Genomic DNA, 19,131 nt, shown 5'->3' on the forward strand with positions numbered 1-19,131 from the left:
GTGAAATTAAAAAGCACGTGTGTGTGAAGTATCCAAACAATGACACCTTCATTTCATTATGGCTGCTTTAGCAAAACACCTTAAGCTACTGTGTAGTGGGTCCCATTTAGAAGTGGCTACTTCATTCGCGCTTTCCTTGACTCATGGAGCTGCGTGAATGTTATTACAACTTTTCGCTTGATACTGTAGGCGTAGGCTAAGCCATTTGTTTCCAAAGGATATTTTATTTGTGTCGCCAGCATAGCCTATTGACAATTTATGTTGTAAATAGGCCTACCTTATAATCCTACCTGTAGCTTAGGGAAGCTAACCGCTTTCTATTAGGATCTAGTTTGTTAGTTACAGTTTTGTCATAACTCCCTGATGCATTTTTGCATTTAGAATAGCCAGAGCGTGTATATCTCAATTGGAAAATTAAACAATATCGGGTGCCTATGGACTAGCCTGGGTGAACCCAGCCTGATCTGCCCATATTTTTATTTTCTGATTTCTTAAAAGATTGAGCTTGGTCTGATGAAAGCCAGACTAGCCATGGACCTCAGTTACACAATGCAAGGGAACATGAATCAGCCTATATTTGCACGAACAATAACGGACAAAAGCTCTTCAACTTTGGCCCGTTAAAATGTGTATGAACAGTCTAGCGACGCATTTCATCAAGGCACATTTGGACATGTCAGTTATTTGCACCACTGGTTAAGATGTAAAACAGCATTTCGTTTCAGACTACTGTTACTTAATTTGTGCATTAACAATAACGTTTCATACTACTGTTACTTAATTTGTGCATTGACAATAAAGTATTACATGAACTAAAGATGACTAAAATCTTATGTAGAAGAAGAAACATTCACAAAAAATCCATCCATCCAAAAATGACCTTTGTTTTTGATAGCTGTTGAAAACGGCATGGAACTGACAGAGATGTTTTTGTTTATAAATACATAATAAATAAATAAATAACATTATGCTGATACCTTTTGCTTTTCCCAAATACAATGTAGGTGTAAGTGACCTTTCATCAATCCAGTTGCAATGGATGAACTGTGATGAACTGCCCTACTTGTGATTGTTTAGAGATTTTAAAGGTTTTATAACAATGCTACATCTTCTTTGGCTATTCTACAATCTATTCACCTTTTCAGCACCAGTAGGCTACTTTCTGTGCAGCCGCACACACACACTCAGGCATGCCAAACAAGCATACACAAAAGTTTCAAGAGTGGGGGATGGAGTAAAATATGGAGACAAATTGAAGTGTGATTTATTTTCGCGGAACGGATGTACAGGACTGGGCGGCGGTCATATTTTGTACCGCTATGCGGTACATCTAGTTTGATTATCTTTGATGAAGGGAGGGGGGGATTGCAAATAAAAAAACATAAACAACCTTGACCAATTTGATATTTAAAAAAAAAAAAAAAATCTATAACAATTTTGTATTCTAATCAATTTAGTCACTCCAATTACTCCAATACTGGACTAGAAATACTTACAAGCTCTGTGCACTCCTGTGCATTGTCTTGGATGAATGACCAGAATGTCACAGAAGAAGAAAGTGTGTCTGTCTCATTCCTGCCTGAAAATATCTAAAACAACTTCTATCATGAATGCCTGCTCTGTTATGTTGTTGTTAACACAACTGACTCCCAATAATATTCTTGAGAAAGAGATGTCTAAAAACACTGCATGCTATAGGGTCAACTCACAAGAACTTGACCAAAAAAGGCCAAAAACACGATTGTACTGCACTGCACACATTTCATTTGTTATGTGCAATCACATCTGTCACTGTTTCCAAAACACCCACCACCACCTATTCTGAAATTGGATGTCAGGAGATTTGCAAAGGGTAAGTTTGGAAGCAACCACTTGCCTATGGTGCAACAATAAAGAAACCATAACCTACTGCACATGATAATAGTGTCAATCAAAGCCATATAAAGGTACCTTTATATGGCTCTGGTGTCAATCATTCGGCGTTTCGTCAGAGCCTTTTACTCTAGCAGCTAATGGTCTCGTGCATGACTTTGGTAAGGTGCGTTTGAAGTTTGAACAAGTTAACTTTGTTGCGCTACCCTTTTTCTTCAAAGGTCCGAGGTAATGTAAATTATTTGCTATCCCAGTATTATTTTTCTACCTTAAATTAACCAATATTTAGCCTGCCGATTGAAGGTATTGACAAATGTTTTGGGATTTAATTTTCTGACACGTCACATTTTTGTTGGCTAGCTAACTTAAAACTTAGCTAGCAATAGAGAGCCAAATAATTTAAATAGTTCACCAAACTAACGATACATGTGAACTTTTACAAAGCCTGAAATTGTGTCGTGGTTGCAACTAGGTCTAATTAATGAGTTGTAATGTATAACGATATATACTTTTTAAAATGTCATTATGTTGATTTTGTAGTAATCCTAACTGCAAGTTAGCCTGCAAGTTAGCAGCAGATACTACGGGTACCATCTAACGATACATTTATTATAATATCATGTATTATGGCAGTATTTCTACTGTTGCCCATTAATATGGCAAAGTGGGTGTCCTGTTTCAGTCTGCGTGTCTGGCAGAGAAAAGAAGCCACAAGATACCTATTTACTGGAATGGAACCAACCTTGAGATGTGACTTTCTTATGTTTTTTTTTCTCAGCAAGGTGGAAACATTGTTTACTTCAGAGATACAATGAAAAGAACCGAGACACATCCCAGACCAACAGCAGGTGCTGTGTCGTCCTATTAGTGGGACTTGAGAATGAGAATGATACAGGCTAACATTACTGTAGTTATTGTTCAACCATAGTCAGCCTAAATTATTAGTCATTATTTTGTCCTACATACCACGTGGAGTCATAATGTTGGCTCCTTATTTGCTATGGATTTTTGACCAAGAAGTAGATACCCTAGCTTACTGCTTAGATCTGACTATGTTCTACATTTCTCATTTCTGCAGGTTGCCTCTCAGTGCCGTTATTTAACCAGAGGCAGAAACGCAGCAGATTGCCCCTGACATCAAATCCCACAGAAAATGAACTCTGTTCTGCAATTGACTTTAATGATGACTTTGCTGATTCCTCCTTCTTATCAGGTAGGCCTGTTGTTGAAGGTGTTTGAACGTTGTTGAACACTGAATATGATATGACAAAAACACAGCAAATAAGTGCCCATATTTCATCCAAATTGTCCACAAACTGACTACTACCTATTGCTTTCAAGGCAACATGGCATATACACAGAGCCATGCACAGAGTCAGAGCCAAAGGCCTCCAGTGCCTGTTGCACCGAGAAGTCAGTGGAACCATCAGCCTCAGCAGCTCAGTAACCAACCTGCTCGGTACCCTGGAACACCTGTGAGGGGATATGCACCTGTTCCTCACCCTCACAAACCTGCCAACACCTGGTATATAATAGCGGTTAAACTGTTGCTTCTTCTACCACATATACAGCAGTTGTGGTGGAGCAGTACTGACGCCACCGACTGACAATTGGTCAACCTGAGTTTGATTCCCGTTTTTGCTTGGATAAAAGCATCTGCTAAATATCAGACATGAGTTACAATTACTTGTGGACCAGTAAATGTAGTCTGCTATTACATATTATTACTGTCTAATATTTTACTTTGTTAACATAGATTTGTTGTTTCATGAATAAGAAGTTTAAAGTGTTACATAGTTGAAGTTAATGGTCTGCCAGAGGAAGAGGGTCAGCACTGACCACTCCTCACCCCACCCGCTGTGAGGTGCTCTGTCCGATGTGGGAAATCTCTGTCTAGTTGACCTAATCATGCTTTCACCATACACTTTCCACCCAGGTCTCAGCACAGTGCTCCAGGCAGGCAGGAGACTGCGATGCCCTTTAAACAAGGACAGAGCGGTTCTTCCTACGGCCGAGGAATTGTGCACCACAGCCAAGTAAACATGCAGTCCAAACCTAAACCTCCTAACCACCAGCCACACAGTGTACTTGGCAGGCAGGAGACTTTTGTGCCCACTAACCAAAGACAGACTGGCACTGCCTACGGCCAAGGGAATGTGCACCACAGCCAAGTAAACATGCAGTCCAAACCTAAACCTCTGAACCACCAGCAGCTCACAGTGCAGCAGTCTCTGAGCAGACAGACCCATGGCTCTGGGGGTGTAAGGCAGGGTGGGGTCTCATTTAGTGGCCCACGTTTCCCCCCTGCTGCACCTGAACCTCAGAAACAAGCCCCACAGTGGAAGTTCAAGTCATCATCCCAATGTGGACCGACAAAAAAAGTCATGATAGGATTTAATGCCACACAGCCTACCTTGTCACAGCAAGGGGAAATGAGGCCAAAGTCACAGCAGCAGGTACACACATATACATCCTATTGCACAATATGTACAGTAATATGCATTGACTTGTGTTATATTGTGTGTAACTTAACATTTGGAGAAGTCTCCAGTATTGCAGATGAAATCTGTGAGTGAAAAGACTCTCCGTATACTTACTGTTGTCATCGAGGGCATGAGACATTGGAGTCAATTCAAGAACAAAGCTCCAATGTTATTTGAGCTTTTTGGTAAGAACAGACCTCTGAATCTTCCAGCATCTTTTCCGAAAGCAATGAATTAATTTTCAAGATCTCTGGGTTTTGCAAAAGATAATAGTCAACATATTGACGTTTTTGCATTGGTTTCATTTTCTCTCCTCTATTCCCTCGGGGATCAATAAAGTATCTATCTATCTATCTTCTCAGCGACTCTGGACTCAGCAGTCACGGATGGGAAGTACAGCGCCAAGCATTTTCTCATGCGGACAGGGAGAGATGTTGTGTCCTGTGTTTTCTTTGAAAATGTGAGTCCCTGAATGCACCACAGTCATGTGCATATTTTTAACAATTTAGTGTCACTGAGCACATTTGGCCACATTTTCCCTTGCTAACTTTTTAAGGCTGCATTTGTTTTCTTTTTCACTGTGAGCTGTGTATGCCTTTGACAAGCAGTTAGGGATTTCTATATGTTAATATACTCTGCATGCATACTATAGGGGGGTGGGGGTAAGGTTTGTGTGTGTTTATGTAAAGCCTAGCTTGGATTGTCCAGTGTGGCTGACCTATCAATGTGTATACTAATACTTCTGTCTGTTTTCCACAACCCAGGACCACGAACTTCCAAAGATTTTCAGAGGCTTGGTGCACCGTTGCATGGGAAATTATGATCAGCAGAGTGACACCTTCACCTGCGTGTCAGTCAGGCTGGCCTCCCGCTACGAGCAGAAGAATTCCCAGGAGGCTATTAGGGCATCGGACGAAGAAATGAGGCAGGTGGTCCAGTCTCTTAGTGAAATATGAGCCGCAGCAGACACAGTCTGACTGTAACACCATACCCAGATGTGTGTCTATACAGAAACACACAACGTGCACTTAGAGGCTCTAAATTCTGGCTATCAGGGACCACATGGTTTGTTCCTCACATTACACAATGTTCAGTGTAAAATTCTATTTTTATTTATTCCCTGAAAAATAAGGTTAACTTGTTTTGTTGCTGCTGCAATAAGTTCCTTTGTTATACCAGACATTTATTTATTAAACCCTTGACATGACTGTAAAGAAGAACTATGTTTATGTAGCTCCTTTAAGGATTCACATTATTTTTGAATCAAAGTGTTCCATAAATTTGGTTTCTGATATAATTTCTTGTAGTCTTACATTTTCAACCATTAAATGTCAAAAACAGCTAATGTCCTTGTAGATCACAATTTTCTTCGCAAGCTACAGGAAAGAAAGGAGATGTTTCAATTACGAAACATTTTATTACAAAGAAATTCCACTGAACAGCTAATATTGTTAATAGGTTAGTCCAAAGGTAAAACAAACACATTTATTTAGGAGGTAATATCGCAAAATATATCTTTCAAAAGGGACCATAGGATGAACAGTGAACGCACATAATATTTACAACCAAACCATCACAATGTAAAGTTAAATTCCGCTACTCTACAAAAAATACAGTTCACCAGTGTTGAGACGAACAATATTTCCAACAAAAGGAATGACCTGGTCATTCTTAGTACCAAGGGTTATAATAGAAGTCAGTGAAGTATGTTTATCTTCTTTGAAGGGGTGGGTCTTCCGTCATTTCAATATGGTTACATTTGTTATTTAATTTAAAATAATTTCATGGATTTGGCTTTTTTATGGCCATCTTTTGCTATGACCAACACGTAATGCACACAAACACATAGTGGAGGAAATCATAGAATACCTTGTGCATCTACAAATGAATTTTATAGCCAGAAAACTCACAGGATGCTCTTGGAAGATGAGATAAATCAAATACGGAGGGAGAATATGCCTAACCCAATGGACATCAGTCATCATATTTAGCCATGCTTAACACACTTCCCTTAATGTGTTAACTCTGCATTGATAACCATGGGCCAAATTTAATTAAGCTATTCCATGCAATTTCTAAGGCTTATTGAATTAACATGCCAGGAATTAATGAATTAAAAACATGTCATTATCTGTTATGTAATGGTTAAGTTGACTCACTGTACCTCTAAGGTAAGGTAATTAACGAATCCCATCATAATTAAACAGAAGTCTGAACTCTGCCACCTCAGTCCTGCTCTGAGTGCTCTCAAGGTCTTCCCTATTGTTGAGATTTTCTTTCCCCGCTGTCTTTGCATTTCTTCACCGGCACAACTTCATCCCATTTAGCTCAACAAGAAACAACATAAATACACTGACAATTTAAATACATCTAGGGGAAGAGAACCAGAAAGAACTTACAAATCACAGTTTCAGTAGAAGCAACCTGATAAAAGTATTGTTTCTTGTCTTGGTTATGGTTAAAAAGGCACAAGTTGGTCAGAGAGGATTTTCTGAAATGTGTCTTGATGTTTGCTAACCACAAGTTGGTCTACTGTTATTGTTAACGCACGCTCTCTTTTCCTATATGCCTTCCATCTGATCAATAGTCATCCATTCCTGGATTAAAGAGTAACATAAGGAGTGGCTCCAAACACTGGAATGATTTGCAGAATGCACACTTTAAGGATACAGACAGACAGAGGATCGGGAGTGTTGACAAGACATTAACCCTTCAGCAGGGAACCTTTGAACATTCAAAACAGAATCTAAAATTCTATGTTGAATTCAATGAACCCAGATATTCCTTAGAACGTTTAATTCCTGTCACACCGGTGTGACGGTACTGACTTAAGGGTTAAATGCATTACACATGGCCTACTTGAACACTGTCCTCTGCACAATCTTTTATGGCTCGTGTGACGTCACTTCTCTGTTAGGTTCTACTTCAGTACTGTCAGCACGGGGCAAACATGTATGACTGTACAGCACACTGGGATAGCCACATTTAAGAACGCACAGGACGAGAAATGAAATGCTTAATCGGTTTGTTAAATGGAAATTCAATAGTTACAGCACAAAGCCTCTGTCAGTGATGGTGTTGACAGACACTGGATCGGTACTGCACTGTGACTTCACACACATTACACACCCATAAACACTTCTTCATTCAAGACCTCTCCATGGTAGAGCCTAATATACCATTCTGAGCCCTACTTCTTAACCTTTCACATCTGGAATACAGTCTCTTGCCCAAACCGTCCGCAGGGAATGACTCTCTGATCCACATCCTCTCAGTTTATTAAGAACCGTATCGTTGCTGTATACAATGTCCTATGAGTAGCATTTGTCTCTGCTGACATGTTGTGTGCCGTTGTCCCTGAAGATCTTGAAGAATGTTCTCCTCCTCTTCCTCTTGTTGTCATGCAGATGTGTGTTAAGGACACTCCCTGATAACAGAGACTACAGCATGTCCCGGAATGTTGTTAAAAACATCTGTTCTGCCTCTTCATATAAAGAGTACAATTTTTTTTTTTTTTGTTCTTGTCCGTTACCAATTATATTTAAAGGTCATATAGTTATGTCCAACAAGCAGTTGCTTGGCAGTCCATCTCATTACAGAGTGTTATTAAGTCAAAAAGACAAATGGCAGAAGTCTACTTGCAGATGAGAATGACCAAAGTCATGGCCAAGTTTTGCTGACCCTTGGATGAGACACAGATTATGTAATAACAAAGGGCATTATGGTTAAAGACAAATGTTCTAGTTCTGCGATTTCACAGGAAGAAATAGCTTATTATGTATGAGGGAAGACGGTATGGAAACACACACACACACACACACAGAAACAAGCACGGAGGTCTCTCTTCAATTGGGATGACATCGTCCAGTGATAGAATAAGGGTGAGGAGAATCAGGCGGTCTCTCCCGAGCTGTGGGCCAGCAGGAGCATGAGAGGGGGGAGAAGAAGGAGGAGGAGCAGGAGGGCTGCTGTATTATAAAAGGGTAGGGAGGGGAGTTGGGGACAGCTGCTCTTTGGGAGCGTACTTGGCGAAGAAGGGCAGGAAGAGGGTGAGCATGACCCCCACTATGGCCAGCATGTATCCCCAGCCAATCTGGCACTCGCCGGCGTAGTAGATGTCAGAACTGCCGCAGAAGGACTTGACCAGGTTGGAGTTGAGGCCAAACGGATACACCAACAGCCCTGACGCCATGATGAACACTGTGAAAGAGAAACGGGGAGAAAAATAGAATTGTGTTACACACATTTGGTCACTTTTCAAAAACACTGTAGAAGCTATAGAGTACATGAACACAACACTAAACAACTACTAAACAAGGCAAGTGGCAGGAGAAAGTAAATACATTAACTGCAGTAAACACCATGATCAGCCTACACAGTGAAACAGCACCAAATGAATTCAGGTGCTGAGATGCTCCTGTAGTTTATTTGTGTGTGTCTGTGTGTAAAATAGAACATATCTGAATTCTTGGAGATGGGAGTTTCTGCTATTGTTCCTATTAAAACATAAAAATGTACTTGCTTTTTTCTTTAGCACACGATACTAAAAATGGCACTGGACAATAAAATCATGTCCACTGGGGAGGTAGCTGACTTCCAAAGCAGATGAATATGGCTACTACCCACATATTTCAAGACACTGCGATTCCACAAATTGCCCACTTGGTGGCAGTAGTGACATAGTGCCTCCATGTACACCGGCTGGTTGATCCTCAACACCTTGTGGCAGTACAGATACACTAGAGTGATGGTCTGATGAAGACTATTTAAAGGTTTCCATGGCACTGTAAGAGCTGAATTCACCCCATAATGCTAAGTGAGTAGTCTTTAAAGACCCATTAGTGCCAGTCATCCCAAACGCAAAACCACAGACAGAGAGACAGACAGGGAGAGAGACAGAAATAAGGAGATGGAGAGTGATCAACTGTCTGCTACAATGCATTTCTCCAAAAATCCCCTTAGTGTTCCATGTCCATTAAGAGAGTAAAATTTCAGCTGATCAGATTGAGCTGTCTACCTTGTGAAACAGAGAAACAAGGCTTTTCATAGAACCATACTCAACAACATTTACTGTAAATAGTGTAGTTTAATTAATAAAATATTACAGCATGAACTTTCAATCTGCTTCATATTCGTCTGTGTGTGTGTGTGTGTGTGGAGGCCATTCTTCACCCATCATTCTGTTCTTTCCTATAAGGTCAAACGTACTGGCTGTGTTTCTCCTAATGCCTCTGGATAATTTCGGTCTTGGGAGAGGAGAGGAGAGGCTTGCAGTCCGACAAGTCAGTGTTTATCAGCGAGACTCTAGACTCTGCAAGTCTGCTTCACTAATGATTCCTTAATGGCCTTTTCTATCAAACTATCATTTGCTTTGTGGAGGGAGCACAAAGACTCAGTCAGAGTCTCCCATTTGTACGTGTGAGAAGAGGCGAAACAAATGCATTGCCACCCCTTAACCCACTCAACAAATAAAGAGAGGGGAAAAAAGTAACGAAGGGTTCCCAAACTGTTGGCCCAGTAATGAAAGTAATAGTTATCCACAGACTCACAGTAGCTGTTTGATGACTTAACCTCAGGCCACTGCTTCAGCTAGTGCAGTGTTTTGGTCTGCATCAGATAAGCACTGCTGCAAGGATTGATTTAGTCTCTGAGGTAATGACTGCAGTCGTAATACACTACTTATCAGAACTGCACACAAGCCTACAGTCAACTCTAATCTGGGCCAAACAGATCCCATTTGGACTCAAGATTCCTGAATCCCAATGGGCTAGAATGTAGTTCAGTCTTCTACAATAGTTTAGGTGGAGTCCTTTGGGACCATGACTTTAGTATATGAAAATCATTACATTTTTAAAGGTGTAATTTGGTACATCTTGGCATGTAGGCCAGGCAGAGGAGTCATTCCTTAGCTCAGATATGGTTTCTTTATGGCTACAGGAACGAGAGATGACGCAGTCTCTATAGGTACATCTTTAAATGGAATGCTTTTCTATTCACCCCTGTATTAAAATATAATATAATTGCATTCAATGTGCGTGAGTCTGTGTTTGTCAATGTTTGCAGCGTTGCTATAAGGTGCCAATTTCATTGAAATGTAGTGACAAAATTGAATTCCAGTTATAAACAGGATAAAAACATTAAGCATGCAGTAGTTTGCATTCAAATACTGCCTTTGTTGTCTATGTTCCAATTTTCACCAATATGAATAATGACGAGTTTCTCAAAAAAATATCCTTTTGACAAAAGGAACACCCTGCTCTGAGCGGAGAAACTTAAATACCATGGCGATGTGTGGGAAATGCTAACAAATGAATGGCTTGATGTGAGTCACTGAAGCTTCAGATGAGGTAATAACCCTCCAACCTGTCTTCCAGGCAGCGTGCATTATATTTGATAATCCCCCACTCATTCAAGGACAGAATATCAATTCCCTCCAGTCACAGTTAGTCACATGTGGCGTCGTGTGTTTCAGTGTGTGAGCCACGTTGTCACAGGGGCTGGATGCCGCCGCTGCGCCGCACTCTGCTTTAGCTTCTGCTTTGTTGTGGCAACAGCATCCCATCAAATGTAAATAACAACCTCCTCCTGATATCAGGGCCTCGTTTTCTGAGCAAGCAACATCAAACATTTTTAAGTCCACACACAGTATTTGCAGATAACTTAATGGCTTAAATGCCCCACTTATACATCAAGGTTTGACTCACTTGACACAAATAATATAACGAAATTTAACACAACGGCTGTATTAAATCAGCGTCTGGCTGTCATGTGGGTGGAAGACACTAATAGACCTAATAAACTATCGCATGGTGGAAGTGTGTGGTTAAAATGAAATTACTGAAAGTGTGCAAGAGCATTACAACAATAGCTGCAGGCTAGTTAAAGGTATTAAGAACCACACAGAACTTCATGCTTCACTTCACAGCACACAAAGGAGCTTTAATGGCGGAAGGTTGTAAGCAATCACACTGCAGGAATGTAATGATACGGTTCTATGCTACCCTTGTCCTCCTATATTACGCAAACTTGGGACTTCTCACAGACCTGAAATCACAGCTAGGTACTTCTATTCTAACCCAAAGAAATTAGGCTATGTGGACTGTACAGTAGACAATCTGCCTGCACACACACAAACACACACACACACACACAGACACACACACACACACACACACACACACACACACACACACACACACACACAACACAATGATGTACACAAAGCTGACACAGATAGAAGCCTTCTAGTTCCTGTGTGAAGAAAAACAACCACCCCACAACACAAACAGAAAAGCGTTTCTCCTCCACTTGAACAGAAGTCACATGGGAGGGATGTCAACAGTGGCGCTCCACTACACCCACGTGTAGCACTCTTGCTAAATGCCGCATCTCTGCAGAGCAGAGTTCAACTCACTGCATTGTTCAGTTGGGTCATAAAAAAATATGGCGATGGCATCTGAACATTGCGATGAAGAGTCATGAAGATACCATTTATGTCCTGGTATGCCTCTCTCTCTCTCTCTCTCTCTCTCTCTCTCTCTCTCTCTCTCTCTCTCTCTCTCTCTCTCTCTCTCTCTCTCTCTCTCTCTCTCTCTCTCTCTCTCTCTCTCTCTCTCTCTCTCTCTCTCTCTCTCTCTCTGTGTGTGTGTGAGAGAGAGTTCAAGACTGACAATTTTTTACACAAGATGAAACTTGTGTGGAGAAAGACCAACAGAATAAGAAGAATGAGAAGGAGACTGTGAAGTAGGAATGACCCCAAAGAAGCCCATGGGAGTTCAGAACCCCAAAGAAGCCCATGGGAGTTCAGAACCCCAAAGAAGCCCATGGGAGTTCAGAGCGTTTATATGAATGGCTGATCTCTCCCCACTGTCCCCTTCATGCGGCTGCTTCTGCCTTGCACAACAGTGTGCTCGTCATGGGCGATTACAGCAAGTGTGGCAGCAATACGTCTCACACACATAACCACTGGACAGAAACACAGAAGGCGCACAGCAGAGCGCTGCAGCGTTTCTCATAAGGGCTTCAGAGAGAAACTATTACGCTTCTGGAGTGCTCAGTGAATGTGAGGTGTGTGATGAGGTGCTGTTCATGCGTGGCAGGGTGTTAAGACGCTCTGTTGCCCGCTGCCCACACACACACACAACACACGCACATGTGAGATACACACACAGGCATGTACGAGACACTTACACACACACAACCACACACACACACATGTGAGATACACACACAGGCACTTCACACATGCACACACATACACATACACCTACATGGACAGAAACACACACATACTGTAAACATTAACAGTGATAAATCAGCATGTTGAATCTTGTCCAAATGGACCTACTTCCCTGTCCGGTGTGCTGCTGTGTCCCTATATGAGTTAATTAGACCGCTGTACTGTCCAGTGGAAGTCTCGCTCATCCATCCTCCGCCAATTTAACAGGGTCATCTTGAATCTGCTGCAGACCTCCCCGCCCACGGCACAGCTTTATTAGAGCACATCCTGCCTCTCTGAGTCGGGTCCCATTCATTAAACACAGCCAGACTTCTGCTCCTGATCAAACTCTATTACCCCCCACGCTGGTCCAAAGTAATTGGCTTAGCGCGCGGGAAAGTTGCCCACTCGATTGCATTAGGGATTGATGGCACCACGTACGCTCGGTCCAAGTCCGATCCTCAGGTCTCTCAGTGCCGCCGCTGATGTGATTCGTCTCACTCATATTCCTCGCTCATCTTCATCTTCATCTTCATCGTTCCCTGCTTGCGGAGATCGGCTGCCGCCCATGTCCCTCTCGGTGATTACTGTCACTCATAACGTCCTTAAACGAGCGGCACGCAGGTAGTTGGCACACCTGTCCCTCAGTGTGACGCCATCCTCCCAGCCCTGCTATACTGCCAACTCTAGGTTTGTGTGGCATGTGGCCCCATGACTCACTTAAAACACACTGATTCGTTTAGCAGACACTTTTATCCAAAGCGACAAAATGACCAGTACGGAATCTGGCATGAAAGCAGCCAAATGCTGATCAAATATGAAAGCAGCTGGTAGATCTCCGACACAAGATAATGATTTACTTTCGAGTGGCTGGTGAATTTGACCATTTCTTCATCAGTGGCTGGTAGATTTGAAAACCACCCCTGGCACAGATATGCATTTCCATCAGAGGCCTATGTGTGTGTACCTTTGGAATGGAGCCCATGATCCTGGTGCTGCCATCTCACTGCTCTGCCAGTCCCTCTACTTCCTCTGAGCCACAGGTCTTGGTGCTCCACCTCTCCACTTCAGTTTAGAGCTCTTTGCAGCTTGGGAATGTGTTGTTGTGAGGACTCGAGGCATTACTAGGCAGGTGGAGATGGGTGCGCTGGAACAGTCTTTGGTCATGAAATATACTGGAAAAATAATCTAGTCTGTTTCTGTCTAATCTCTCTGAAAAATCATTCATGTGTTTACATTATGCATGAATGGTGTGTGTGTGTGTGTGTGTGTATGTGTGTGTGTGTGTGTGTGTGTGTGTGTGTATGTGTGTGTGTGTGTGTGTGTGTCTGCTATTGATTGTATTCTTATGACACAGTTGATGTGCGACGTCTACCAGAAAAGGCAGAATGCCAGGGAACTGGTGGGGACAGCGAGCGGCTGTGCACGAGATAAGTGCCTTCTAGCAGAAACTCCCTGCTTAACCCTGCGTGTCCCCACATGCAAGGCTCACAGAGATGAAGAGAAGAAAGCAAGAGAGGGAGGAAGAGAAGAGAAGTGAAGAGAGGGGGGAAGAGAGAGAGGGGGAGATAAATAGAGAGAAAGAGAGAGGGGGAAGAGGTAGAGAAAAGAGGGAGAGGGAGGTAGAGAGAGTATGGTAGGAGGTCCATTTAAATATGAGGACAAATGCTGCTGTGCTTATCTGTGCTGACCTACAAGCCTGGCTCTGCCATCCTCAGCCAGCCAGAGACAAACACACTAGAGAGAACAGGAGGAGCTCAACACACGGCACGCCAACAATCACACAGGGAACAGGCCCTGCATGCAGATTACACTCTGTGGACTGTGTGTGTGTGTGTGTGTGTGTGTGTGTGTGTGTGTGTTCCCACGACAACGGTTCCAGGTCTAATTCGTGCAACAGTAGGTAGAACAGATTAAAGGTTTCTCGTACTGGAAGGAGTCCATGCTAGTACTAACATGTTAGCATTGCATAAATACAAAAATAGGGTTTTTGACTAATGTTTAAGGAGTTCGGTCTAACACAGAATTACTGAGGTGCCTGAGCCCGGGGAAGGCCTGGCTGACGCGCTAGATGTTACGAGTGCCTGGCTGATGCGCTAGATGTTACGAGTGCTATGCTCACTTGATTGCCTTGTGCTAAACAAACGCATGTAGACAATGTTGACGTTGAAATGTGGTTCATTTATTCCAATACACATTGCCCATAGCAGTTCCCATCAGCACAGCAATACAAGGCGGCGCGTGCAAACAGTCAAAAACCCTTTGCCCTTCCGGGTCAAACACCTGTCAACAACATTGTATTTGCTACCTTTATACCTGAGGCTAATTTGCAGACATGCACCACCCAGTGTTACACAAAAGGAATTACAACATAAATACAAAGCAGCATTTGGCTCAAGCTACAAGCCATTGGTCAATGCAGAATCAAAGTCATGGGTCGGTGGGGTCATCTGACAACCGACATGTGAAAGTCCACATTTGTACATCAACTCCTGTTCACAATAGGTTGGTAACCCACACACACTAAAAGAGGTCAATATCATGAAAAGAAAGAGCCACCCCATCCACCAAGCTGCAATGAACTTGTTTTTCACCGTATCCTGACGTCTCCCCAAAGTTGAACATATCTGCATGGTGGCAGCAGAGCACTAGAGGATGTTTGCAAAACAGCTATGATGCTATCTGCAATCCAGCACACCACTGCGGCCTGGCCAGCACCAAAACGAAACAGGTAAACATGCAATAAATCTCTATTTGCTGCTGCGCCACTCATTTGTTTGGCTGGCTGGCCCCGTCTGGCAGTGATGAAAACCAGTGGCATACAGCATATGTGTGGGGGGGGGCCCCAGAAATGCAGAGAAATATTGTTTAATTACAGTCGCTGCTGCACAGCTATACATCAATGTGCATTTTTTCGGGAAGGTCTTGGGCTCGTTAGTCTTCCTTTTTTTGCCCTGATCACTTGTTTTTCTGCCCCTTAGCCTTGATTACCAGGTGCATACAAAGCGGACAGGTGTTTGGACCGAAGCGTTTTTGTTTTGTTTTTATTTCGACCCCCCCCCCCCCCCCCCCCCCCCTCAGCCGCCGCAGTGGTTGCTGAGTGGCAGCGAAATAAATGCTATTTTTTCACATTTGTTTCCATTAAGCAGAAAAGGCCTATTTGTAGCATTTAGATTTAACTACTTGTATTCAAAGGGGAGTGTGTGTGTGTGTGTGTGTGTGTGTGTGTGTGTGTGTGTGTGTGTGTGTGTGTGCGTGTGTGCGTGCGTGTGTGTGTGTGTGTGTGTGTGCACATGTGTGCATAATGTGTGTGTGTGTATGTGTGTGTATGCGTGTGTGCATAATGTGTGTATGTGTGTGTGTGTGATGTGTATTGTATGTGTGTGTCCTACCATAACCCTCTGTAATGAGAGTAGGAAATATGGCACCGGAGATGTGTCTCTTGGAAATTGCTATTCACTGGCTCACTCACCGAGCCATTTCAATTTCCCTCCTCAGGCAGACGAGCACACACACCGCCGCCTGCCCTCCAGCCACTCCACTCCACCCCCCCACCCCCCCGCAGCACCGGGACAGCGTCAGACTGCCCACTCAAATACCCCCACCCCACAGTGTCAGACTGCCCACTCAAATACCCCCCCACCCCCCACCCCCACCCACCCCCACAGCGTCAGACTGCCCACTCAAATACCCCCACCCCACAGCGTCAGACTGCCCACTCAAACACCCCCCGCCCAACAGTGCCAGACTGCAGACTGCACAGGAGCGAGTGGGACTCACTCAGCCTGCACCTTAACACAGCTCCAGCTGCATGGGGGGCTGCATAAAACAGCCCGTAAAAAGAGCCAAGTCAGTTTGAGTGAAGAGTACAGAAAAACAAATGAGTTCATATGACATGGGATTTAGTATGGTACGGTATGGCCGTGGTAGAGATTGAGACAGAGCGAGAGAGAGAGAGAGAGAGAGAGAGAGAGAGAGAGGGCAACTCATTGTAACTGTGCACAGTCTAGACTTCAAAGAATATATCTCACTCAGAACAAAGGATACACGGTTCACATTCATTCACCTGAATAGACTCTGTGCTCTGTGTGTGTGTGTGTGTGTGTGTGTGGAGAGAGAGAGGGATGGAGAGTGTGTGTATACAGCACACACATACACTACACACTCAAATACTGCTAGCCGCAGATCACACACAACAAGTCTCTCTCCAGCCCAGCCCAGTGTTATTCTGTGGCATGCTGGAGCTTCAGCTCTTCTTACATTGGCTTCACTCAGTGCTTTAAGGCAGACACTTGCTGACATATCACACAAATGAATGTCTCTGGAACTACTGTTTATGGACCTTTTTCACAGCAGCTACTTTGGCATGAAATATATGGCAGGCCCAGGTGTTACTAATGACATTAACTTCGTTAACATCATTCAGTCACACCTGTGCTTGCCTTACTATGTGTCAAAGTGGCTGCTGTGAAAAAAGTCTGCAGTAGGCCTACATGCTACTTAAAAACTGGGCTTGTAGAAGTCTTGGTTTGCTTTTGAGTATGAATCCTCCACACCGCGGCTTTAAAGAGCACACACCTGTTCATTCCCAGAGGAGAGCCCACTCTGTTGAATGCTGTGTCCCATCTGTCCTGTTTCTTTCATAGCTGTGAGACCTACATGAACTAGGGCATCTACTGGATCACCTACTTAAACCGGATCCTGTGCTGTGCATTCTGTTTTGAGAAATGTAAATGTAAATGTAGTGTGCCCCGATGCTGTTGTCTTTCTGTCTCTCACCTAGTTCTGCTACTTGGAGTGCACAATAAAGCAGCGTGTTCAACAGATTCAGTGAGACAGAGAGCATTCAGTGCTACACAACAGTCACTCGCTTGAATGCAGTTAAAATACACTGTTAGGGTAGTGCAGTGCATTGTAGTAAAGTGTAGTGTATTATAGTGTATTGAAGTGTAGTCTATTATAGTGTATGTGTAGAGGAGTGAAGTGTAGTCTATCATATTGTTAGTGTAGTGTAATGCAGAGTAGGATAGTGTAGCGTATTGTAGTGTAGTGTAAGAGTAGGATAGTGTAGCATATAGTGTAGTGTAGTGTAAGAGTAGAATAATGTAGCATATAGTGTAGTGTAGTGCAGAGTAGAATAGTGTAGCGTATTGTAGTGTAGTGTAAGAGTAGGATAGTGTAGCATATAGTGTAGTGTAGTGTAAGAGTAGAATAGTGTAGCATATAGTGTAGTGTAATGCAGAGTAGAATAGTGTAGCATATAGTGTAGTGTAATGCAGAGTAGAATAGTGTAGCGTATTGTTAGTGTAGTGTAATGCAGAGTAGAATAGTGTAGCATACTGAAGTAGTGTTTAAGTGTTCCAAACCACTCTCAACAAAATACAGTAAATTCCTTTTTTAGAAATAAAAACAAGCCTTGCCATTTCAGCTGTTGTGTACCCTGCCATAGCAAGTGCATCTGGGTATGTATGTTGTTCTGTTGCCTGGCCTCAGTCATGATCTACACAGCGCCGCTGGGAAATCAGTCTAACGGGCACGTGTTGCCAAGAGCCCCATGCCAACAGCCCTCTGCTGGAGCTCAAGTGTGGTGATGGTGAAGGGGGCTCTGGATCCACTCAGTAGCACAAGCCCCTCCGCGCCCCTTTGTTTGGGACGCCACTCTCAAAGAGCATATGAAATATGGAGCGCAGATGCTGCTGCTGATAGACAACAGTAAAGAGAGAGAGAGAGGGGGAGAGAGGGAGAGAGAGAGAAATAGGGATGTAGAGAGAGAGAGAGGGAGGGAGAGAGAGAAATAGGGATGTAGAGAGAGAGAGGGGGAGGGAGAGAGAGAGAGAGAAATAGGGAGGTAAAGAGAGAGAGAGAGGGAGAGAGAGAGGGAGGAGGGAGGGTGAAAGAGACAGAGAGAGGCGGGGATGAGCAAGAGAAAGCAATGCTCATTAGGGAGCACATAAACTATACTGCAACATGGGCATCATCCTCACACAAAGACAAGCAAAACCCCACACAGACAGACAGACAGACAGAGAGCCAGGCAGGCAGCCAGGCAGACAGACTGACAGACACACATACAGAGAGAGACAGGCAGACAAACAGACAGACGCAGAGTCTCAGTGGTCCTGACAGACATATCCCTCATACACAGACACAGACACAGACACAGAGTCAAAGCATAATACCAGACAAGGACATGCACACCAGACAATGAGGGAATGAGAGTGAGAGAGAGAAACCAGGGAGAGAGTATTAGAGAGAGGGAGAGAGAGAGAACATGAGAGAGGGAGAGAGAAAGAGGGAGAGATTAGTAAATAGGAATGTGATCCATTAAAAGGGAGGGAGATGGAGAGAGAGGAAGAGTAGGGGTAGAGTGAAAGAAAGTAAGAAAGAAAGAAGAGAATTCAATGATAAATCACTGAGACAGGGGAGAATAATGCGAGGTCAGAATGGTGCTTAATAAAATATGAAAGTTCAATTTGTCCAGCTTAACCGTCTGTCTGAGGAAGACGTTCTATGGCCAGACATAAGGACCTTGAAATAACTGAACAATCATGTGAATTG

The 19,131-nt window shown here is 43.3% G+C and overlaps 2 protein-coding genes across 6 annotated transcripts in view; one reads left to right on the plus strand and one right to left on the minus strand.

The window, feature by feature from the left end:
- Positions 1-1,457: 1,457 nt before the first annotated feature.
- Positions 1,458-5,569, plus strand: LOC121708447 (spermatogenesis-associated protein 22). 5 transcript variants are annotated; one of them, XM_042091104.1, is made up of 8 exons: positions 1,458-1,852; positions 2,651-2,720; positions 2,951-3,085; positions 3,214-3,397; positions 3,809-4,328; positions 4,414-4,540; positions 4,718-4,815; positions 5,120-5,569. In XM_042091104.1, exons 1-8 carry the CDS (start codon positions 1,832-1,834, stop codon positions 5,309-5,311), a joined length of 1,347 nt encoding a protein of 448 aa, XP_041947038.1. In that variant the 5' UTR covers positions 1,458-1,831; the 3' UTR covers positions 5,312-5,569. The 5 variants fall into 5 exon arrangements, with proteins under 5 accessions (XP_041947038.1, XP_041947040.1, XP_041947037.1 ...); XM_042091106.1 differs by lacking the exon at positions 1,458-1,852 and adding an exon at positions 1,876-2,033 and having other exon boundaries at positions 4,695-4,815; XM_042091103.1 differs by lacking the exon at positions 1,458-1,852 and adding an exon at positions 1,878-2,033.
- Positions 5,570-5,790: 221 nt separating this feature from the next.
- The window catches only part of LOC121708451 (transmembrane protein 211), a 99,857-nt gene continuing 86,516 nt past the window's right edge, over positions 5,791-19,131 (minus strand). Inside the window, exon 3 of the mRNA XM_042091111.1 lies at positions 5,791-8,555. Within this exon, the coding sequence (XP_041947045.1) occupies positions 8,329-8,555 (227 nt within the window). The 3' untranslated portion in view covers positions 5,791-8,328. The remainder of the gene's footprint in view (positions 8,556-19,131) is intronic.

The sequence above is a fragment of the Alosa sapidissima genome, chromosome 5 (genome assembly GCF_018492685.1).
Source record: "Alosa sapidissima isolate fAloSap1 chromosome 5, fAloSap1.pri, whole genome shotgun sequence".
NCBI lineage: Eukaryota > Metazoa > Chordata > Actinopteri > Clupeiformes > Clupeidae > Alosa > Alosa sapidissima.